This window comes from Leptosomus discolor, chromosome 2 (assembly GCF_034619465.1).
Source record: "Leptosomus discolor isolate bLepDis1 chromosome 2, bLepDis1.hap2, whole genome shotgun sequence".
Taxonomy (NCBI): domain Eukaryota; kingdom Metazoa; phylum Chordata; class Aves; order Leptosomiformes; family Leptosomidae; genus Leptosomus; species Leptosomus discolor.
Window position 1 is genome coordinate 60,581,939 of NC_141392.1, and position 25,724 is coordinate 60,607,662.

The window sequence follows — 25,724 nt, forward strand, 5'->3', positions numbered from 1 at the left end:
CATACCACCACTCTCCTTCTCCCCATCTGCTGGCTTGGACACATGCCCTCTGCTCAGCTGCTCCCTGCCATACCCGGAGCTCTGGTGGCCCCTTCTCTGCCATTTCACAGCCCTCTCCTCCTCCTTCCCCTTCCCTGTGGCTTTCTATGCTCTTTGTTTCTTTTCTTTCCCTCTGGAGAACTGGTCACATATGAGTCTTTTCCGATTCATCAGAAGTGAAGCAAAAGTGACACAACCAGCTGAAGAAGCCGCAGGCAAGGTGTGTGGTGGTGTCCTGCCTTTCCACTGCATCCAGTGTATCAGCGCCCACCTGCAACGGGGGCTCTCCAACATGGCCAAAGTGCAACCAGCCAAGCAGAACGCTTCAGAGTCACTGGTCAGGCATGGAGTTGCATGATGTACAGGTCTGCAAATACTGGTCAAAAAAACTGCTGGAGGAACACAAAAACTTCCAGGGTAAGTCTAGAGAGAAACAGTTGGGTACCTCATGACAAATGCTGGTTTCTGGTTTTAGAATGGCTTTTTAGTCACCTTCCAAAAACAGTCAAAACTACAGATAAAAAGAAAAATGCTAAGTATTTCACTGAGAATACAGATGCACGTTTTCTCAGCATTTCAACAGCTAAAGTCCCTCCCTTTTGTGTCAAAATTGTACTATCAAGAAGAAAGATCAGTGACTTCCTAATGCATGTGTTTCTAATTATTTTCTTTCAGTCTGTTATCCAAAATTAGAAATTACATTAGTATAAGAACACAAGTTTTCCCTGTCACGGTTTATCTTTTCATCTTGCTTCTGGATCACAGAATGAAGTCATAAGAATTTACTGATGTATGTTAAAAATTACAGCCCACTTACTTAAATGTACTTATTTTCAGATGAAGCCAGTAACTATTCTTAAAAACTAAGTACAGTTTTGCTTCAACAAAAAATAAAAAGTATTGCTTTCCTCAGTAGTCTGTCTCCAGAAGGTGTTCTATGTGTTTACCCACTGTAAAACTTGACTGAGGTTAACTGAATGAAGGGATAGAGTCAGTGGCTAAGTGAGGAGACAGCAGGTAACAGAATCAGGAAATTAGTTATAAGCTAACACAGAATGCTACTCTGTTTGGCACCTGGCCTAGAGGAATGCACCGTGCATGTATGCTCACTACCTACGTCCAGTTTCAGCTGTGTACATGCACTGCCTACCCCTTTTGGTCTGCTACATTTCTGAAAACATATTGCAGACATCAATTTTTTCGGCACATGCGCGTTCAAGTCACTTGCTTAGAAGAAATACACCATTTTGGGGGTATCTGGCAATTCAGACTGCAGTACTTATTTAAGCCCAGTGACTGAAAGAAAGTTTCTGCAATTTTGTTTACTGCTGCAAAGAAATTCACACCGCATCTTGACAGCACATAAGATGAGGGAAGAGCTTAATAAGGCAGGTAAATATCAAACAGCAATTCAATAAAACTTGAGAAAAACATTTTCACATTTTGCTTAGCAAAGCTGAGTTATACATATTTTTAAATCTGTGAACGTGCTTCTTGAAAAGCAAACCATTGGATTTCTCACTGCACTGAAACGAATGGCTTAACTCGTATTGATGTCAAAGGGGTAAGATTTCACGGCGTGTATCAAGAAAAGAAGCTACATCAAATGACAACATTAAATAGCAATATGTTTTGCAGGGTTGGAAGAGTATGTTCACACCATGGGAAGGACAGACACAATATTAACCAAATATCTTTCAGAGACAATAACCAAATTTTGTAAGCTTTTCCTTGTTATGTCCATTATCTAGCATTTTGAATGATGTGTATTTGGCCCCTCTGAGGAAAAGAACTAACTTGAACTTTATTTCAAGAACAATCTAAGAGAACTAATGAAGCTTTTTTAACTTCACCAAAAGGAAGACCGTGAAGCCCTTACCTCTATTTTTGTGCTTTTACACTACGTGAAAAGGAATTAAGTGGTAAAAAGGGGCAACAGAAGCAACTGCAGAAAAGCTCCCTCCAGCACAAGCTCCATGAGAACAGCTGTACGACAATCCTTAAGCATAATGTATACCAAAGTAGAGGTGTATCTCACAGCATGACTGAAAATTCACACTACACTGAGCCCAGCAGGTAGCCTTTGTAAATCACCAATTTAGGGAACACAAATCACTGCACAAGTCTTTTCAGTATATGGTGCAGAAGAGATGCAGGAGGGCATTAGAAGAGCCTAGCACCTCCATTACTCCTCTGTTCTCTGTGACACGAGTTGAACCTCTCAGAAGCTCCGTGCAGAAACCTGCCCACAGCTCCAACATCTGTGAACTAGGTATTTCTTCATATTTAATTTATAGTTATCTTCTTCATATTGCCATCCCATCTTCTACCCAAAGACCTAGTCAAGTGTCCTTCTCCTAGAAATCTAGAAGGACTGGAGTGTTGTGATTCAAACTTTGGCTACAGTTTTCGCTTTCATCTAGATACACTATTGATTTTGTTAGAAGATTGCATTTGGGAAGGATGGGAAACCAAACTTAAGTTAACAGTGCGTGGACTTCTGTAAAAAATTAATTCCATGGCTATTCTCTGCCCTTAATCTTGAGAACTGTAATGAACTACAAGTCTATGGAGGCAAACTCGATAAATTTTTAATCAATTTTTTCCTTTCAGAATATAATTCATTATTGTTTCCAAAATTATCTTCCACAGACTACTGCAACAACAAACACAAGCCCATGCTGATCACAATATCATCTCACTGGTTGATCTAATCTCACTGAAAGAGACGCTTATAAAAAATGTTTAAAGACTAAACAGTACAACTAGTGCCAAGTTTCGCTTGACTCACGGTATATGGAAGCCGAGGCCCAAATAGCCAATGTTCTTGTCTGCCAGAGGCCCATGTTCTCAAGTTCAAGCACATTTTATATTTTCCAGTCATACTTCCAGTAATCACCAAGTTCTACTAAAGAAGACATTTAATAACTTGTATGACACCATATGCTATATTTAATTTTCTCCTTAAAATGCATTAAGAAACATCTTGTAAAAAACAAATTCTTTATAAACAAAACGTAATCAGTATGGGTGTGTGTACCCAGATGCCTATGTGTGAGAGAATTTTGGAAACTAGAGACTCCAATTCATCTTTTCTGAAAGGCTTTAGATTTTACAAGGTCAGATCAGGAACTTTCAAATAAAGAAAAAACCATGAACGCACAGAAGGAATACACATCTGTTATGCTGCATTTCCTACTGCGATCCAAAAGCAACACAAGCAAAGGCATGCAAACAACAATTTTGGTAGTTCTGGAGGGATTTTAGATAACCAGGAAATTTTTGGTTAAGCGCAAGCCAGAAAAAAAGAGCTATGAAAACTCAGCATGTTCCCACTCTGTCCCCTCTGGCTGCATTGCTCTGAAAACGCTGCTGAAAAAAAGTCAGAAACCTCTGACGTTTCTGATCCTCCTTCTAGAGGGAAGCAGAGAGTCTGTCAGCTTTCCTTGTTCCAGTCTGGAGGCTGTGCAAGTGTGCACTGGTGTTTTAAGACAGAACAGGGACATACCAGAGGTCAGAAAATCCCGTTCCATAGGTTGCCTTAACCAACGCAGAGCTGTGGGACAAAGGCAAGAGGAAGCGGTCTTGGGTGGCAGCCCGTGGTTTGGGAAGGAGTCCAGGCTGCTGAGTGCCTGCAGTGCCCCAGAGCGAGGACCACAGCGTGGGCAGGGGACGGCTTCGCTCGATCTCATCTAGAAGGAATCCTGGAAAATGCAGTCCCAGGATCTGCTGGGATTTGCAGATCTCCATAGAAAGGCATATTTGGAAGGAGTGCAAGATAGAAGCAGCCTCCTTTCTAATAACTTAGGGAAGTCTGAAAGAAACTGGAGATGATGCTTGCCTCTCCTGCAAGCAGGGAAAAAAACTTCCTTGTTTGACTTTCAATGACAAAGCCAAGGACACAGCCAGTAACCTAACCACAGCAGAACCTGGCATAGTTTTAAACTCTGTGAGCAGGCCTTTTTTATTAAAAAAAAACCACCTTAGTGAAAGGGGTTTAGTTGCTTGTTTGTTTAGACTTCGCCACTAGAGCTCTGTGGAGAAATCTCTCTTCAAAGAGAAGCTGTATTGTTGGTTGTAAAATAACCGGATAGGCAAAACCTGCAGGGAAGATTGGCCTATAATATGCAGGAAAGGCAAACAAGAGCAGTGATGGATTCAAAGGTTAATACAGAGTCAACGAGGAAATTAATTAGGTTAATGAATGCCCTCAGCTACTCACCCACCCCTTCATCCAAATATAATGGCATAGCTGCCCCCCAGCTCTGGGTACACCCTCAAGAGGGATGAGAATCAGATACTGCAAACCAGTGTGAGATGCAACACACAGGAACACATGCAAGCTTTAAGTGTGCAACCCTGGACAGGAGTACCTATGCACGCTCACCTGCTAGGCAGCCACACTAATACCCTGCAGACTGACTGACTTCAGGCCAGGAGAGTCTCTGCCGATTGCCATTTGCCCTCCTACAGTGCACAGGCCACAGAATTTTACTCTGCGATTGAAGGAAACCATTCTTTTCTAACACGTGCGCATCACTGAGCCAAATGTGGTAAGGCTGAACTACAGACCATTGTGCAGGTGGAAGACTTACCCATGTCCCAACCCATCTTTATAGCTTGATTTTCTCACGCTAGCTCCTGAAAAGCTTACAAGAAGCTAAACTAACATCCCACCACAGCCTAAATTCAGGCAACATTTCGGCCTCCTTCATTTCTGAAGTGACTCCCCAACATTCTTTTCCTCAATTTGGGATTTGACAAACAAACTCTGTCCAAAATTCCAGGTCACACCTGGTAAGCAATTTACTGTGACTGGCTTATTTAACACCATCCCTTCTGTACTCCCTTGTTATCTTCAGGAACTACCTTGAAACTGAAAGGTGCTGTAAGAAGTGTTTATGTAAATCAAAACATCAATAAAAGGCTGCCAAGAAGTTCTATAGCATGCTATCAAATTCAAACCTCAATGTACTTCACATAACCCCAAAGCTGAGGCTGAAAAAGCATCACAGATAAAATAGTCACAAAGTTGCTGCTGGGGTTGGAAAATTTCTTTTAGAATGAATTTCTGACAGAAAACATAGTTTGGGTATAACTGAAATTTTGTCATTTTTGATTTAACGAAATTTTTCCATGCTCATAAACAATCTAAAAGATCCATCAGGCTACTTCAGCAGAGCTGCACTGGGGGCATTCTGCCTTCTCCCAACAGCTCTCCAGAACAATGTAGCCTTGGGGGAACTTTAGTTTCCAAGTACCCGATGGACCAGCTTCTGGCTAGAGCACACCTCTCATAATGCAGTTCTTCCTCCTCTCAGACGGACTAGTTTGGAGAAACACAAGTGCAACTATGAAGTACCATAGGAAAATGCAGTTCAGCTTTGAACTAACTCAGAATGAATTATTTTGTGACTTCTGGATTTAAAATGTTTGAAATATATATAAAAATAAGATATACTGGTACAAAATAACAAACCCCCCAACAATAAAATATCCAGAATGAAACATTACAAATGTTTTTGCCTCCATTAATGTTATAAAGAGTAAATACAATCCATGGATATATTAACAACTGGTGAGTAATGGCTATGCAGACTGCTACGCGTCTATCTGGCAGTGGTGTGTTTGGGTCTGTCAGCTGTGAGACCTTGGAAAGCCCTACCTGTGCTGCATTTGTCAGTACATACAATGTATCTTTGGTAAGATCTATCATTCTCTGCAAATATGAGAGAAACAGAGACTGGCTTCTTTGGAAAAAAGAGGAATAATTAATGTAAACCTCCCATCAGGTAAACTGAGCTGCAGAATTTGCTGTCGTTTCTGGGGGAGACCTTTTCTGAAAGCAAGAAGAATAAGGGATTGGGAGGGCTTTAAAACGAGTCCAAGGCCAGGGAACTGTACACAGACATAAAGTGGCATTAACAAGTGACGAGCTCACATCTGTCTCTAATAGCACCATAAGTGGTTGAAGTGTTACAGCTAGTCAGCTAGGTCAACCGTGTGTACATGGTTTATTGCATACAGTGTATTTTCTGTCAGGCTTTGTGCCAAAAATAAGCAGCACTGTGCTCCATGAAAGGTAGGTGGTGACTGTCTCACCTTGTGTGTGTGTGCTGATTTCCTAGGGATGATTAAAATGACTTGCAAGGGGATGCCGGACGCATGGGTCCATGCAGATCACAGTACACTGACAGCTCAGGTGCCCCCTGTTAAAAGTATTGTAACAGGGGCAAGAAGAGCCACTAGAGGAGAGCATCTCCTGAGACGATGCTCTCAGAGGACTTAACCTGATCAGTTTACTCAAAAGAAGACATTCACAGGATCTCTCCCTGTATGGAAAACAGTGTTACAAAACATGGAATAAAGGGCTCTTCAACGTAGCAGCGGAAAGCATAACAAGCTGAAGTCAGACAAATTAGAAATTTGGAAAAGAATTAGCAGTGACAATGAATAATGACAGGAGCAAGCTACTAAGGAAAACAGAAGATTGTTTATCTCTTCAGATCATGACCAAACGCCTTTCTAGAAGATAAACTTCAGCGAAACAAAAATTTCTGGGCTCACTACAGGTGCAAGCGAAATGTTACGGCCTGTGTTAAATAGGAGGTCAGACAAAATGATCTAATATTCTTTTCAGACCTTAAATGCCATGAACATCTGGGTTTGTCTGTGTGGTATTTTGTCGGTAGGTGAGAACTCACTCTGTTCCTGAGTCTGGATGGATCCATGCCAACAATGAACCAGAAGCCGTGTAGCTGTGGTTAGCACGGTGCACAATCCAACCTAATGACTCGCTCATGGCTTGGAGCTGGCTGATGCCTGGCCAGCTCACAACACAGAATAAAATTGCATCTGTCTGCAAAACACCATACAGACACAGCTACCCCTATCCAGCAAGCCAGCCACCCTAGCGCGCTTCTGCAGATAAGGAGACAGGAGGCATGTCTGTGCCACGTCCTGGAACGCGGTGCAGGGATTTCCGAGATGGCACCCATGGTGCTCCTGCCGGAGCTAGTGGCAGTGCAGGCACGTCGGCCCCATTGGAAAAGCCTGGGCAAGGGGCATGGCCTGTCCCCGAGGGCCCAGTGCTGGCTAACTGGGACACACTGCCTTCAGGACCAAGCCACCATGTTGGCACGAGAGCTGTACCACACAACGCCAGGACACAGACGGCCGCAGTGACTACCCCTACCTCAGGGCAGATGGGCATAAGGTCCTCTTGCTGCATGTGGTACTCTGAGGCAAATTGTATCGTGGATTCTCTTCTTCTGGAGCAAGAATGAGGGCTCAAGAAGTGCACACTGGCCATGGCTAGAGCTTAAATGCTCCAAAATGCTCCTGCATTCCCTTCCATCAAACTCTCAGCACCTGCTCGGTGACCTGTCTCTTTTTCTCAGGATGAACCAAACCAAAGCAATTCCAACTGCAGAAGGAGTGATGGGGTCACACTGTCTTCTGCGCTTGGCATCTGAAGAGGAGAATAATGAACAAGGTGGTAAGAACGTGCATTGTATGTGCAAAGAAGGGCAACTAAAGTGCACTGTGCTACCATTGCCACCACACGGTTTGCCTTTACAGAAAGTGGAGTGAGCGACACACTGAAAACCTTAGTTTCTCAGTACAGAGCTCTACACTGACAAGAAAAGCACAGCCTCAGCAAAGAAGACAGAATGTGGTCCTGAGGGAAGAATGTTTTCCAAAAGGGCTTATGTCATAGGACTGAACTAATGCTGTGAAGAAATACTGAAGTAACACTGCACACCAAAAGCAAAATTCAGATGTTTACTCCACTTGCAACAATCTGACCCAAAATAGGAGGTGCTGGGAAGCAATTCATATGAGAGAAAGGATTAACCACTTCTCCAGAAACATAAATACAGAAGAATACATTTGAAAGTACCTCAAGATTTGCAAGAAGCAGCAGAACAGCAGTTTATATGACACAGAGAACCCAATAAAAACAAGAAAGACAAAGGTAAAAATAATAAATATAAGCTAACCTTTCAAGCAAAAATTCCTTTGTAGCAGGCTGTACTTACTGAGACATAGTGTCTTCTGGGAATGGCTGACCCTTTTTAAGGCATCAGATCCTCAATTTATGTGATTACTTGATAATCTCAGGTTTTATTCAATAAAAAAGGTTTTCCAGTCCTTCATTATGTGAAGAAGAGCTTAAAACCGAGGCCCTAAGAATTAAACTACCAAGGCAGAATTCCAAAACTTGCATATTTCTGAGCCTCTGCTCTTTTTAATCCTGGCCATTCGTATGTTAATCCTTGCAGGCTTACTCTCAAGACCACTGACACCTGGTGAAGAGCCCACAAATACTGGCATCAACATAGGATGCTCAAGGTTTATATCTATATATTTCACAGAGATTACGTAAAGAAATACTCAATAAGGACAAATAATAAGGACTGGTGCATGAACAGTACTAGCACATATGACTTATTCCACAGGATAGCTCCTGAAAGCACCCTGTGCCAATAGTTCCACTGCGAGTGGACAGTTTCTTGAAAAAATAATGCCCAGCTGAAAGGGCAGAGTATTTGGGAAGAGGCACCGGGGGTGGGATTTAAGCAGTATGGCAGCTATGGCATATAAACTATAAAACATGGTAAACATTCCAAAAAGGCATATTAATTGCAAAAAAGAAACATGTAGGATGAAAATAGTGCCCTTAAAGTTAAGTTTTTCTGTAATCATAGGACCTTCAAAATTGAAAACTCTCCTACTTCCCTCTCTATTGTGCACCAGTCATGAACACATCACTTCGGCTGCTGTACTAGGAACAAAAACAGGATGGGTATTAGACATTGGAAACTCTCCATTTGCCTTTACCACAAGGGTTTTTTTTTTTTTTCCCATGGATCATAAGAAGGGCAGACGGGCATTCCCTTGAGGCAACAGAGATGTTTTCAGAACATCATGCAACAGGAATACTCCCTGACAACATGTCTATAACAATATGGTCTAAGTACAACTTTCTGTACTGCACCTTAGACTATTTGGTAGTGGACATATTTTTATGTCCAATCATTTTCCCTGAACTTGTATAGGGACCAGTGTAACTAAACACCAGCCTTTTAAAAGCAGGACATCTCATTTAGCCACACAGATGCTCCTAGCAAGTCAACAGGTCCACAAAACTTTCTGAAAAACTGTGTATCATCATTATCCATTTTCTTAATCAGCAACGTGGAAAAGTTAATGATGAAAGAAATGCACTTAGTCACAGAGTATCTGGCGAGCGGACAGATTCCAACGCACTCCTTGTCCCAGCATGTGGTTTCCTTACAGAGCCAGAGTTTGATAAAGATGTGAAAAGTGAGACAGTGTCAAATGCCACCCTAGGCTTCTCCGCAGACAGACTTGCAAAAGAAAGGAAAGAAGATTCCAAGTTCATTTCAGTCCCACGAGGCCTCACAGAGCTAATGTAAATGCCACCCCAGGCATTTCGCCAAGTACCAACAGGTAAACATCGATCCCTGGCTCGAGGTGTGTGCTAGGCAGCTCAGCTTGGTCCTCCCTGGGTAGCTCACCAGCTCCTTCCCTGCAGGTCCAGTAGGATTTCAGGTTTGGTAAATGCCCTGCCATGAACATAGCAAGAGGAAGAAGATTGTTGACTCTCTCATGCTCTCAGAGCAGCTGCCTTCTCTTTGCATCTCTGTGAATCCCAGCTGCAGTAGCCCTCCTCACTGAGGAAAAATACAATTTTTCTGTGCTGCTGATGGTCCTTTCCATTTCACATCTGGAGATTGTTAACTGTTTCCCATGTGATCTGAATTTTAGCAGCAAAAACACTCCAATGAATTCTAGTGAAACTGATTTATTTTTATGAACTGCACACTGGATAAGCAGATAATACTGTATGGGGGACTTTATTCTCCTTTCCTCTTCACACTGACATTTCACCTTGACCTGTCCTCTGAAATAAATACTAGGGAAACCTCATGTTTTAGTTGTTGGAAGTTCAGAACCGAGAAGGTCAAAAGCTGCAAATAATTTAAGCATGACATCTCTGTTTAGGAGAGCTTAAGTACGTACAAGTGGCGGAAGTCCTAGCTAAAACTCAAACTTGACGCTGTGGGGCTGACTTCCCCTCGGATACCAACGGCTTACAGGAACCTCTGTTTTTGCAAAGTCACGATTTGCTGCCATGCAAAGAATTATATTAGCAGAAACTGAACATACTGCTTTAAATCTTTGAGGGACAAAACAGTGCAGGAGGAAAAAAGATACATATTTGTGTACGTATTTTTTGTAACTGCATCAAAGAAGAAACCAGATAAATAAAGCAGGAGGGAGCACTGAGTGGAACTGGGAAAATGGTTTCAAGTTGTTAACATGGAGGAGAAATTACCCAAGTCTTGGATAGTAAAATTTACTACCTTTCCAGAAGGCGGCCAGCTATCAATTTATCAAAGCCTTATTTGGTGCAAACACACTTCTGCAGAAATACCTTTGTTTAACATTCAAGCTACTCTTAGGTGAAAGCAAGAAGGGTAAGTTAAATGCTCTTCAAAAATAAATTATCACAAGTAATTAGTGAAACCAAGATATTATAAAGATATTTATTAAAAAAAAAACACTACTAGGAGCGAAAAGAACCAATTTATTAGTCGCAGAATGCTTTCCGCTCTATTCAGTAGGAAACACCCCCCCCCATGAGATCACCAATAAACTGTGTGGCAGAGAAACAATCTTTAGAACAGAGAATGTGAGAGTGAAAGAGATGATGGTTCATATCAGTGAAATACCTGTTAAGTTAGTTTTGAGCCCACTGCTGCACATCTACCAGCTACGAGAACTTTTTGCTGCCCACAGTGCTACATCACTGCCTTGCACGAGGTGTCAGAAGACATAGTGCACCCCAAGGCTGCAGGCTGAGGCTTGCCGCTGCTACTACGTCAGGGGAGCGTGCTCTCACTCAGACTCTGCCAGTGAGCACATCTCATTTTGGGATTTATGTTGTGGATAAAAGTGGTGTAGTGCAGGAGGCAGAAAGGCTGCGCTTCGCTGGCTTGTATCTAATTTATGGATGGCTGTATGTAGGCATGAAGTGTCAAGAGAATGCTGCAGACCACACGAGGCTCCAGCCATGCTGTGGCGCAGCAAACTTAAACAATACCTCTGCCCCAAGCAAGGACTGGCTCTTGGGGAAAGGGTTTATTGCTCAGCATTCATCATCAGGAAAATGAAAGAGAACAGGTTTTATTTCTGCTATAAATCATGCAGAGCACCAAAACACTCTGTTGCAGCCAGAAGAAAAGTGAAGCTTTGCTCTGTGTGATCTCTGACAAAGAGGGACCTTTTTTTTTTTTTTAATTGAGTCAAGTTGTAGCTTTGAGCTAATGGAACCAAAGATCATTTTTGAAGAGTTTTGTATACCATTCTTACTTAAGAAAAGGAGGAAAAGACATGAAAATCGTAAGATGATGGAGAGAGCCCTGAACTGTAAGAAACTATTTTTGAAGATTCTGAAAACACGGCAACTGAGCCTTGCAGCTTGTAGGCCAATGCAGGAAAGCTGATGCAAGAGCTCTAGCAGGGAGAGACCGCCTGCCAAATTCCTACTAATTGGTAATAAGGACAGCTGAAGAAACTGGTCTCTGAAAGGAAAAATAAAGCTTGAAACTTCAGACCAACTTCTTCAGGAACACAACTACTTCTGAAGAGAGTAGTAGATCTGCGTACATGGATAGATATAGGCTAATGCCTAAAAATAGCTCCAAGCTGGCAGCGCTACGGCAGTAACAGAAGCCAGACTGTGGTAACAGCCGGCTTCGCTATAGAAATTTTCATCTTAATGCCATCTTCTTTCTTGCTCTGGGAGACGCATGGAAAACAGGTCTGGAGAGTATATTAAAATTCTATCAGGCTTTCAACAAGGTTTTACCACTAGTTTTTATATTTCACTTTAGAAATTCAGTTCAATCTCTATGCAATACTCATAAAATTCCTAGATTTCACTGTTTACATGAGAATGCCAAGGAACATGACCTTTAAATACATTTTTTATATTTAGTCCAGTAAATTTTCTCTACCACAGTAGTAACAGCAGTCAGGAACCTTATATTGAAGGAGTTCAGATAAATTCACCAGATTAAAGAAACAAATATCCTTTATTCCTTTTGCTGCTGCTGTTGATTTAAACGGAGATAGGTGATTTTATCCTTCAAAATGAATGTCACACCTCTCAATTAAAAAATGAATATATAAACCTAAGTAAACGGTCTTTAATACTCTTGTAAAGTTTAATTCATTTGTTTGCAAAGTGATCCGAGATATCTGGAAAGATTAAGTACTATTTTCTTTTCTTAGCAAAGGTTAGAATACGGTTGGGAATTCTGCTGCAGAAACGCTAAAGAGGCCAGTTTCCACGAACATTACAAACCCACTAGATTCTCAAGTACATTTCATCTGTGTTGAGGGCACTGAGTTATACAGACAAAAGTAAAGAGAGAGAGGAGTAAAATAATAGCACTTTTCTACCCTTCTGACACCATGGGGTTGCTGGGGCTCACATTTCCTGCACGAGTAAATGAGAATAATTTGCTACTCTAACATGTACTGATAGGAACTGCCTTGTCTGTGTCACTTGTGAGGGGACCAAGCAGGGGCTAGTTCTATTTAAATGCTGTGCACTTAAAACACCATCAGAGACTTTTTAATGCCACGGAATTTTACATGTTCCTGTTTGTATTTTGAAACTGCAGTCACAGAGTGTTCAGACTCGCCCTTCTCTGCCTAGCAATGAATATATAGGTGGGATCTTCCATGTACAAGCTGACTCGATATAATATGCTTTCAGGTTCACCGCAAAATGTTCTTGCTTACACTGTAAAACTCACCAAAAGGCTGTACAGTATTATATTACATGGTAATGGTATTTCCAGAAAAAAAAAAAAAAAGAATTACACATGAATAAGGCAATGAAAGTATGCAGGTAACCATGGCTACTGTTGTGCACTAAATAACATTTTTTATACAGCTGTGAATATTTGTATTATTGCCAGTTAAGCTGTAGAGTTCAAATTTGAGACAGGGCTGGTAAACACTGAATCCTTGCCTGAAGAAAGGTACCTCCCAAAGTGGATGCAGGCCTCTACATCGTGCCACTGCGTATTTTGGTGTAATGCTTTTTGTCTAGTAAACTCACATCTTACCATCTCAGTCAAAATAATCGAAGTACAACTCTTCATGGCCACTACTTATACTTTACTGTCAGTAACACACTTTTGCACAAGCTATTTTTCGTCTTAAGGGTATTTTTATTTTCTCTTGCCATACACCTGCAACTTTTGATACAGCTTTTGAAACAGCTTTGGCTCCATAAAAGAGACTTTTGAAAGAGCTTTAAAAAATTTGCAAGCAAAACTCCCAGCTTTCCTTGATGTTCACTACTGGTCACACCCCGCCCGCGCCCCCCCCCCCCCCCCCCCCCCCCCCCCCTTTGGTCCCAATAGCATTCCTGGACAACAAAAGAAAAAACAATTCCAAATGACAGGGCAGATGAGAGGAACCTTTTCTCCTTTGACACCTTTTCAATTTCCAAGTTCATCCTTCCTAAATCACCCTTCCGTTCATATGTGAGTCTCCCTTCTCAAATCAGGCATCATCATCAGTCACCATCAGAGAAGGAATGGAAACCTAAGGGGTTTTTTGCCTTATGAAGAAAAGGTACACCCAAAAGCAAATTATTTGGAGTAAGCTGACAGTAGTTGCTATACTAAAAGAAAACATAAACACAAAACAGTTAGCGAGATGAACCTGTCCTTCCAGTAATATAAACAAAATGAAAATAATGAAATGCCTATTGTAACTAAGTGAAGCAGGACTTACAGCAACACCTCTCTATTAAAAAATTGAGTCACTTCTTCCTTCCAATAGAGCATGACTTTGAAACCCAAGTGCGTGCTTGTTCATTTGCTGTGAATTTGTTGTCTTTGTCTGGTTTGGAGATGGAGGATCTTTTCTTAATATAAGCACTGGCTAAAGAAGCAAACACAGATTCACTTTGCAGTTCAGTCTTTAAAAAATTGCCTACAGCCTCAGGCAAACTACAAATTCCATGTTTTAGATTCTCCTCTGTAACACGGGGAAAATAGCAACCCTTTTCTGCCAGTCTTTACCTGTGCTATACATTAAGGCTGGAAGAAATTTGAGGACTGAACATTTCATTTCTCTACCAACAGTGCTTAGCGTAAATAAAATTATAGATGTTCTTCAAAATGGTTCTAGGTACCAATACTGTTATTAATATATGAACAGTAATATATAGTGTATATATTACTAAATATAGTGTATATATATATATATATATATACACACACTATATACACACACATAACATATATATCTACTACTCTCTACATATACTTTATATAGTAATCCTACCAAACCGATGTCATGTAGAATAAAACTGTGGGAGGCACAGTAGCATACTGCTTGGGCAAACAACCGTGAGATCTAAAGACCCACAAGCTCTGGGGATATTAGAGGCAGTAAGTGCACAGAGCAGGGCACTCTTCTGACTTCTGCATGCATAAAAATGCTGGAAAAAGAAAATTGCTCTGCAAACAGTGATCCTGCACAGTGGTCACAAGAAACCAAATGAAGCTGAATTTCTTCATGTTGGTCTAGAATAAATGAAGGGTCACATTTTCAATACATACTGGGTACTTTAAACTTCCCTTTCAAGCTTTTTCTCAGTGATGTACAGTACACACAATTATCACCTCCATGTTCTATGGCTCTCTCCAGCTGACTACTATTATCACCTCTTTATTTCAGTATCTGGTTTCCTCTGCTTGCTGTCTCCTCCTTCTCAACAAACTCTAAGGCTATCACTTTTTCTCTTAGCTTCTGACACATGCATTTCTTTCTCCTTCAAATTCCTTCTTTTTTTTCATCTTTCATTCCTCTGCTTCAGGTGCAAAGACCAAAGTGCCATCCACCTTAGTCTCTGATCTAAGAGTACATATATTCACCTCCTAAAATGATTTGCAGCTGTATGCATTTTTAAACAACTTGCAGCCAACACAATTTTGTTTGTTAATGGAAACATCAGTAAATCTGTGTATTAGTAAAAAAGACATTTTAATGGATGTTTCCTTTATAGAAAATTACATAATTTCCCGTTTGTTTTTTTGGAAAAGTGCCTTAAAATACAAAGTTCAGTAAACCAACATACATATTTTGTCTTTCCCATAAATAGTGCGTGAAACAATTCTACATTACATACTCTATTTGCAAAAGAGGCCACAAAAATGTGCATGGCAGTGACTCAGCAAGTTGGAACTCTGCATATAGGGTGTACAGAAAGCTGGTAAAGCTCAAAGTAACAATAAAAAGCTAAAAGCCCCACAATGTAAATAAAATTGCTTCCTGTTGGAAAAAAACTTAAGGATGTGATTTGAATATAACAGCCATTTTTGATAAAGAAGAATTTCCTTTCTATTTGAACTTTCTATAGCACGCACTAAGTCAGCCTAGAGTATTTTATGGGATACCAGGAGCACTAAATTTGGTATGTAACTGCAAGTAATGTTATTATCTGAAGCATGAGGTCGCTTGTGTTCTGCAGCAGAATGGACAGCAATACCAACTCTAACCCTTAGTCGCATTTGCAACCATGAACCTCAAAGCAATTTGCAAAAGGCAATTCACCTCTCCATTGCAACTGGATGAATGGGACGCTGAAGCACATGAAGAGGAAATGCCTCTGAGCACCCGCCAAGCCCCCAGCATGGTGAAGAGCAGAGCGCAGGCACACACAGCCTGGTTTGGCACAGTAGCTGCCCTGCCTGGGACACTTCATAACCAGAATCAGGCATAGTGCTATACACCCCGTAACAGCCAGCACTGTTTTTCTAACTGTCATTACAAAGCCCCTCAAAATGCAGACATTAGCTAATTAAGATTTATAAAAAATGCCTTTGATCAAACACTACATGATTTGTCTCAGATTATGTAGTAAAGCAGTGGCAGAACTAGGAATAAAACAGAAATTTAAAAAATAGTTTAAACAGCACTTCAAATATGCAGTGTTACTTGTTTTGAAGAGAAAGCAAGCTGTGAAGAGTTAAAGCATACCAGTTAATATTGCAACAGAGATCTAAGAGCTTATACTGGCCATTGTTCTGCCTTTTACCATTTTGAGACACCTCCACTCCCCATGCTGTTTCTCCATGGTTGGAGCTTTTTCCTACTCTGATAACTGTGGTGTCAGAGGGAGGAAGAGAGTCACCTTAGTAATCCTTACAGTTCCTCTGAGAGAAACAGACACCTCTGAAAGGTGATGGCTTTTCCCAAGTAGGGCACCAGGCTGGGACTTTGGTGCTTTAGGTAAATGTCCAAAGGTAAAAGGGATAATTGTAGACCTGCAAGATTAATGGCAATGGCTTACACATCTGTCAAAAACATCCTTTGTCCTTCATGTTGCATCCTGAACTTGAGTCTTTTGTACTTGCAAAGTTACTAAAAAATGTATACTGTTTTTACTTATTTGTATCTATGTGGGAAAGTAAAATAAGAGGATTGAACTGAGCAGCAGGGCAGACATCAGGTTATGTCAAAGCTCATAGCCTGCCATGAGCAAAAGTAATTCCCAAGGCTGTCCCCAAATCCTTCATTTCTGCCAATCAGCATGTATAAAACATTACTGCTGTGGCACTCCTTCAACATATTAATCATCTGAATGTGAAATTATTACTGCAGAAATGATGTCTATTTTCAAATACAAAGACATGTAAAAAGACAGCAATTAACAAAGAAAGAAGTTACTTTCAAAAAGTGGTAATTTGTTACATAAACAATGTCAAAATATTTCCTTGTATTAGCGTTCCTGTAGCAATAATGATCTCGGGATACAGGGAGAACTAATATTTTTTATTCCACCAACTTCAAGGGCTGGAAAAAGCACATAAGCTTTTGCGCTCAGGCTCCCTTCACCAGGTCTGCTGATTCTTCTGGTATTGTGTCCATGTGAAATAACCCACTTTCCAACAATGATAAATAGGTAGAAATCTGGTCACTGAGTTAGTGCATATGCCTTCAATTGAAGGAAAAGTTGCCTGCCAAGCTTCAACCAAGTAGATCATAGGTCTCTGAAAAAAAGAATTTAAAAGGATGGAATCCAGTTGCTATAGCGGCAAATTAAACAAATAAACGAGATACCATGGAATGCTGCAAAATATTTGTGGTCTGATTAAGTCATATTTGCCACATGTGTGAATACTAACAGCACAGTTTAGTAAAGTGGGTACCATATAGTACAATCCCACTTTTATTGTATATACATTCTAAGTCTTATCTGAGTAAGTGCTAACGAATGGTAATCAGTGTGTCCAAGGATACATAACACTGCATTTTACCGTAACCATAATGCAAAGCATAGTCCCTTAAATACATAAAGATAGACAATAAATGCATATCAAACTACTATACCTTCAAAGAGATATTTGCATCATTCCCTGTTTCCATGGCCTGCTGAAGAGACAAAGCTTTCTGTAGTGATTGCCTCAAGGATGACTTGCATATGGGGTGCTTTAGAGTACACAACCTGTAGCTGGCAGCTGACCAATTAAACCTTCTTCAACACAAGCAATCCTCCCCCCCAACACATTATTTTTTTCCAGTGAAATGTTCTCTTTTCTAGATAAAAGACACTGTTTGAACATACTCACCATTACTCATAATAACGTATCACTTAACTGTTTGATTCTACTATCTGCCTACATTCTCTGGAAAAAAAAAACTCAGGGAAAAACCAGAAATCTATTATGTCAAAAGACAAAACAAGTGTCTGATTTTAACTGAGAGAGAAGATAGGAGGGCATACAGATTTACACCAAAAATGGGTATCAGTTATTAATGCATTTTGTACTGATTTCGAAGTTGAACATTTATTTACATTTAAAACCTGCAAACCATCTATCTGATAAAATGTGTAGTAGCACCAGAGAAATGTACCAGCTTAAGCAGCACTATAGAGTTGTGCATGGCTCCAGCAGTGACTATGGCAAGCAATATCAGCTGTACAGAAAGTGAATGTTAAAACAAAAGTGGTGTTCCTAATATTGTCAGAATTATGGGAATGAACCAAATGTGTTTCCATCCCACACCACTGCTGGTTTAACAAACAGACCTAGCAGTCCAGGGCCAAGCCCCGCTTCTAGGAAAACACAGCTCAGTATGTACTACACACCCAGAGAAAGGCAGAAAGTCTAAGGCTCCCACTGTACGTCCTTTTGGGGATTTTCTTTGGTCATTTGTTTTGTGCCCATAGTAATCGCTTTACCAAACATTTGTATGAGTGACTTCAGCTGCAAATCTGGCTTTGAGCTTTTATTATCAGTACTATTTCTATTACCATAATTACTACTTCCAGGGTTACACCTAGCTTTGTCTGTTAAAGCGTGGTGCACCTCCTCACCTCTGGCATTTCAAACACATGATCTTCCAACAACCGGCCTGCAACCCTCAGCAAACAGTGCATCTGTTTTAATATGCAATGCAACTCACACTTCACAGATGATATGAAAAAATAGGGCACATTCTGAACAGGCTTGTTTTCAACAGCAGGACTGAAGATTTGAGGGTCAAACAGACAGTCCAGATAATGCACAGCATTGCCAGATAAAAATACAGATAGAGATGCAAACCCACCAATACCATTCCACAGATATCACACAGATACAATTTCTGTGAACACAGGCCTCATACTGTTGCATGGTTGCAGGTGGTTTTAATCCTAAACATTTTACAAGGATTTGAAGCTCCTGGCATGTCACTGTGCAAATACTTCTTCACCTACTCTATAAACCTACGTCCAACAGCAACAGAAGCAATTCTCCTCCTCTCACAGCAGCATCAACAAGCCATCTCCTTGCTCTTGACTCCTCTAATTAATAGATCTGAGAAGTTTTCCCAGGGAAGCAATGGAAAGATACGGTAAGAAAACATACTCTTCATTTCCTCTTTCTTATTTTTCCTTATTTCCCCTTTCCTCATCCTTCTCCTCCCCCGGGTCCTCTTCAGCATTTCAAGTCTCTCCCAGCTTGTTTACATTATTCTGTGGTTCCTTTTTTATTCACTTGCCTCATCTGTTTTGGTTTTTTCTTCTCTTTTTTTTTTAGGTAGGAGTTGGAAAAGCATCAGCTGACTTTTTGCTTCGTCTCTTTCCTCCCACCTGTCTTTTCCTCTCATCCAACTATCTTTCCCTAATCTCCTTTTTTTGAGCCCTCTTTCTGAATCTCTCCTCCCCTCCTTTGGTAGCCACTCCCACGACTTGGTGTTGACACTACATGCTCTCATCCTGTGAGCTACCAGACCGAGTTACACGACCTTGTCAACAGAAGAAGGCAGAACTTCAGAAAAAGATCCCATCTGGGATTTCAGCTCAGACTTTTCATTTGCAATGCTCACATCTAGAATAGGGCTTGCATGTTTACCTGTTCCTAAGTACTCAAAGATATTCTAGAAAAGGCCTCCCATTACTACACGCTGGGCTCTTTTGTACCAGGAGGAGCCTGTGTGTGTGTTCTCTAGGTTACGGGAAATAGCAAATAATCAGAAACATCTGGCACCTGTGTTCAGTTAGAAAGCTGTCTTCACCTTACCCTGATGAGTCTCCTCCAGCAGATACCTAATGTGGTTAAGGCCAGCTTCCTAATCCATAAAACCTGCTGTGCTGTTACTGTATTAGGTGAAAGAGTTTTCCTAATGCTCCTGGAGGATGCAACTCAGATAATTCGGCTTTCTTCACCTAGCAGCCTCTCCCTGTTTTCAGGTGCTATGCTATCACAGGTTTTGACACACTTCCAATTTCCAAGCTCTTCACATAAGTAACAGAAAATAAAAAAATCTTTCAAGCTGCTGCTGTTTTTCTCCCCAGAGCGGGGGGATAATTGATACTACTGTATTCACGCTCCAGTGGCAGATAATGAGGAAAGATACCAGACAGAGCCATGTAACTGCAGCAGGAACATGCAAGAAGTGTACAAATCCAAGAACATCATTTTCATGGCTTTTGCAAATATTCTGAGTCCTCAGGCAACCAGACTCAATTGCTATTCTTTCCACCAGATAGATCTAACAGCCATCTAGTAGCGGATATTCTGTTGGAAATTAAAGTGTAAATTTCCCCTGACTTTTATCAAAAAACTTTGCAAGTTACGTAACAAGTGGGAACTCCTTCTTGGAGCACTGAAGATTTTACTCACCCCTAACATACGAAAATATGATAGGTACATTAAGAAGGACACTTGAATTGGAATATCCTTGAAAGCCTTAAATTTGATTTAGAAACAAATTTCAGAAAAGGGTAAGTATCTTCTACACAAAAGCATGAGGCATTACCAAGGGGCAGTACACATTGTACAAAAATAGCCCATACACGGGATGTTGCTGTATCAGGAAAGCATCCTCAAGAAGTATAACGCACTGTTTCAAATGAGTAATTTCTGAAAAGGATTTTTAGGGCAACATCTAGATGGAAACACTTTGCTGAAAGAACGGACATCTCCTTGTTTGTACATCAGAGCTCACTACGCACCAACTCACCCAACTATTGACGGAGAGATGGGTTTGTCAAAAAACTTACCAGTCCTGGCCTTCCAATCTTTATATGTCAGCTTACCATGAATTTTGATCTTTGCATGGCTTTTCTACTTTTCTGCTTGTTGAATCATCAAGGAAAAAAGCTTTCCACCAGAAAAACAAAGGAACAAACAAGCCGAGGCCACTGGACCTAAGACAAGGTTGCCAGGAAGAACAACGATTGGATATGGCTGGAGGGACTCCATACCACTCTCTGGTGGGCAGAGCTTTTCAGCTGAGCAGCCAGCAATAAGAAAAGAGAGCCAACTTGTGAAATAAGTAGAGATGTATCACTTGGACAGGCTCCTTCCTCTCCATAACTTGTCTTCGTCTGCTGTTTCTCCCAGTTTTTGTGCATTCTCTTGAATACAAGGATAGAGGGTATGTCTTTCTAGGAATGCCTTTGTTTCCCAAAAGCAGCATAAAAAGAATAGAGTACAAAACTAGAAGAGCTCATATAGGTGGTAGTGGCACAGAACCCATACGATAGTCATTTTTTCAGCTCCACAGAGGCAGAGCGTATTCCCCTTCCCCCTTCCCTGACCTCTCCTCTAGAGTTTTCATGTGAAGACAATTCTTTGTTTCTGACCTTCAAAGCCATTAAACTCCTCAGAAAGTAAGTTCTATCTCTGTATTTTACTTTCTTTGCCACAAACAAAAGATGATTCACATTTTTAAAAAGAATTTGGGACAGTGTCTGTGAAAAACAAAGAAGGACTCTCGCTGAAATGGTATGCTAACTTGGACAGATACTGCACGCAGTCCTGCCATGTAACCTGGCTCAAAATCAGCAATGCTCAAGCTTAAATTAATTCAGTCTACAGATCTGTTTATGTGGGCATCGGTTAGAATAGGGGCAACTCTAGTTTTATCGTTTGTGCTAATACTGAAGAGAATATAACTTCTAAAACAAACGTTATCCATGCATCAGCCTATCCAGTCCCAACACAAAAAGGTGCAATGAATAAGCTGATAAAACTCCTATTACTATGACACACTAGTTATAAATGCTAAAGGACACACTAGTTTTAAATGCTAAAGGTTAGCCTTTAATTAAAAATTCCTACTACTGATAGAGATCAGAGAGACAGCCATCAAAAAAATGGAAAAGCGTATTTCCCACAGAAAATACGCCTGTGGAATTAAGGGCTGATGTCGATCCAAAGTGTGGGACAGTCTCAAGAACACAAACGACACCTTTGATGGAAGAGTTCAGTAATTTGGCAACCAAAATTGTAGCCAGCAAAGATTAATTCATCTGCATAACTAATACACACAGGAAGTGAATCTGGCACTTCAGAAATAGACCAAGGCTGAGACATAGCCCTATTCTCCAACAGCTCTCTTCAGACAGGTAGTTATTTCTCCTGACAGAAGCTTAACCTCAGCTACTCCAATACGCTCCTCCACATAATAAACAGAAATTAAACCCCTGTCCTGCTGAAATCAACAGCAACTCTGCCATTGATTTCCATTGGTCATTTCTCAAGTCATAGTGATACCATTGGTTATGGGTGAATCAATTGACTGAGATGATGAAATGTATCACGTGTGTGGCACAACACAATAGAGTACAACTCCGTTAGTGATGCCTTTCACAGGTGTATGAATCCGTATGTACGAGGTACCATCTGGTACCACAAGGCACCACTTATTACACAGATGTTTCTATAGACAGGAATTATACTTTTAACTATCGTGGTGTATATACATAAAATAGAAATACAGTTCTTGGCACTATATGCGATTTTATGGTAAATAGGTCGTGACTTTTATCTTTGTGCACAATGATGTGCCTCTCTGTTTCTATGACACTTTATAAACAACATTAAGATTGAATTGGTAATGGAATCGCATAGCTCTAAGGTACATCTCCCTTATGTTTTCCGTTTCTATAGAGGAATTTTTTTATAATTCTTTTTTTTTTTTAGATGTTGAAAAAGTGTTGCTATGAGTAAGTGATATCTCTTGCTTGAGTATGAGCAAGACGTTACTATGTATTCAAGAAAACAGGTTTTTTTAACTATAGACAATATTGTAACTGCAGAGTAGGGATGGGAAAGGGAGAGAAGAAAGAGGGCGATGAGAACTAATTATTACAACCTAGCGAAGCAGCAGACACTGCTGCCCAAAGCACTTCTGCTTGGGCTAATGCACTGAATTGGACCAGCCCTTCGAACAATTTCTTCATGCAGCCTTCAAGATAGTCACCTCAAAATGCTTATAAAAGTATGAATACTCTCAAATATTGTGATACATGCCCATGTTACTAATGGAAATGTGATTGCTATTATTATAGACAGATTTAATGACTTTTCATTGCTTTTCTACATGTGGATTTTACAGGCTGACGTTGACAGCAGAGCAAGTTGTTATAGCTGGGCATAATACACCTGTCAGAAACTTTAAAAATACGACTTTTCAGTTAAAGCAGAGAATCTTTTTTACTGTGGAAGATGTACAGTTTTACGTTTTCCACTTTTTGGGGCATTTTTTGTGATAAATACGTGTTTCGGAAAACTGCTGTGAAAAAACCTGGACAGAGTGTTCACAGGTGAAGGAACATTCCAGATCAGATCCTTAGGAGCTGCACCAGGCACTGCAGGCGAAGTTCAGAGAAGAGGGATTCATCAGTGATGCTGCAGTAGCAAAAGGACCCACCTCTCACTGACAGATTTCAATCTGCCAATCTCTTGTGTGAGTTTTGTTGTACAAGGTTAGGCTCCAGCATAGCCACCCTTGCATTCAGAAAAATTATCACTGAATGCACACAGCTGCTGTCAAAACATGCAGGAAAAGATGGGAATAAATGATTATGTCAGTAAAAAACAACAGCCAGAGATCCCAGCTTCTCTAGAACTGTATTCCCAGAGGTCCTGCCTTTTTCACTAAGGGGACCTCTATCATGTTCTCTAAAATCTGCCATGTCAAAACTGTAACTACTACTAAGTGAGGTGCTAACATTCCCAAGGTAGTTTAAGAACCCCTTCATATTATGATGGGCAATGCATCAGAATTAATTAGTATGAAAGCTGGTGAGGATAAAATGATGGCTAAAACATCATTAAGAACTAGACTGAAAGGTGGTGAAAAGCCTAACAGCCGTAAGCTTTCTCTGTGACCAAGCTAAAGGAATTTGGATAAATGGAGAGTGACACAGCAAACAATTCCTTTACAAAAGACTTTGAAAAATACCTTCTACAATATTTCAAGTTGAAAAAAAAAAGGCATAAGTTGCTTACATGCAATTCATTCCAGCAAACTATTATATCCAAAAATCTCAAACAAAAGCCCTCTTCAAATATTTCAATAAGTACAGATTTCTACAGAGCAACATGAGCTTGCACTGCGTTTTAGTTATGGCACAGAGGAGACTTCCTGAATACATAGAGCCGTTTGTTGTCAACTGCTTCACAATGTACATTCATGAAAAATGTTGCAGGTTAGGCACTTTCAGTATGTGGAATGTCACCTGAAGGAAATGTCATCAGAGCTGGCACTGATGTGGTGTGGGGAAAAAAATCGATGTATGTGTGGCTTGGCAGCGTTTGCAAGTGTTCAGTTCGCAACCTCAAAACTCAAGGGAGGACAGTCTGAACAAACACAGCAGGAGTCATCAGACTGTATCCTCAGCGCTACACACATAAATATCACACTGTTCCTTTCAAAACACTGTAAAACAGTACAGTATCTAGCAGAATCTGATGCTTATCTTGTCAGTGGTAACTCTCATACTGCTCCTTTAACACACAATTTTGGGAATAAATAAATAGCAGTGCCATCTGCTCCGCCCCACAAAGGACTAATTTATCAAGCCCAGCAGTAGTGGACAAACCTTGATCTGCTGTGGTGATACAATACTCACACCCCGAAGGATGAGCTCTGCTGTCATCTACTGATGAACAGCAGTGTCAAATGGTTTGCCATGCCTTGATATGGGAAAAAGTAATAATGAAACGTTTTGCACAGATGCAACTACAGAAGGAAACATGACGCTTTTCAGCTCCAAATGCTGCATAAACAGCAGTAAGTACCTGATGGGAAAGTGTGGCTTATCTTTCCCTTTGCATTTAAACATATAGTTGAGAGAATGAATGTCCGACTTGACATACCAGAGGGGGATGAAAAGATCAGATTTCTTCTCACGAAACTACTTTTATGATTACTGATGCAGCAATTTGGAAACTGCGTTGATGCATATAATTCCACATTATTAAAAATACTCAGGTACAGGTTCTGCTACACAAGTTTGGTGTACTTGAGAAAGTAGTAATTATTTCATTTTTTTTCTAAAAACATACAAGTCCAAAAAGCATAGTGAGATTTTCTGAACACGCATTTTAACTAAAATGTTTTCACCACAAATTACACTTTGGTAGAATGGTAAAGAATCATTCAATTAAGTGTTTCTGTCATTTTAAAGCAAGATTTGTCAAAGTCAGAACTTCTGTTTTGTGAAAGAGTCTCTTTTGATTACACTTCTCCATGACCAGCCTGACATTGCTCTGGGAAAAGCACCTTACCACAGACAACAGCCGATTCCGACAACTAACCTGGGATGTAGGACATGCAAGTTCAAATCTCCACTGTTTCAACCTAATAGGGATTCAAATATGACTCGAGCAGTCAAGGAAGGAAAGATGTTATTCCTGCTTGCAAACAATGTTCCTTAATCACTTCTGAGGGGATTAGCTCTAAGTGCATGCAGAGTCATGCACGGGGAAATCGGTGTCTTACAGTTTTGTTCATACAAGTAAGTCTTTGCACTACTTTACTCACCATTCCATGGTTTAGCCACGCTGGTATAAAATTATCAAGCACCTTTGGGTAAACCAGTTCCCGGTCATAGCTATAGATGCTCCAAAACATCGTCACAACAAACTAAGAAGAAAAAAGAGAAAAAACAAGACATTTTAAAATATATGCTTCTGAACAATTAGCTACACATTTTAGATAGCAAAATGGGGCATTTAGCAAATGACCTATGGACAGACACAAGACATTATTGTTCTTTGACCAAATCCTGCTTTAATCAACAGTGTGAATCTGGACTATTCTTTGCATTCACAGGAGTTTTA

At 40.5% G+C, this 25,724-nt stretch overlaps 1 protein-coding gene across 3 annotated transcripts in view; it reads right to left on the reverse strand.

Moving 5' to 3' along the window:
• AIG1 (androgen induced 1) overlaps positions 1–25,724 on the reverse strand; it is a 123,805-nt gene that overhangs the window by 55,431 nt on the left and 42,650 nt on the right. For 2 of the 3 annotated variants that reach the window (XM_086461166.1, XM_086461164.1), the window contains one exon: positions 25,426–25,527. The exons of the other annotated variant lie outside the window; for it this stretch is intronic. In XM_086461166.1, coding sequence (XP_086317292.1) covers positions 25,426–25,527 — 102 coding nt within the window. The remainder of the gene's footprint in view (positions 1–25,425; positions 25,528–25,724) is intronic. 3 annotated transcript variants of the gene reach the window in all.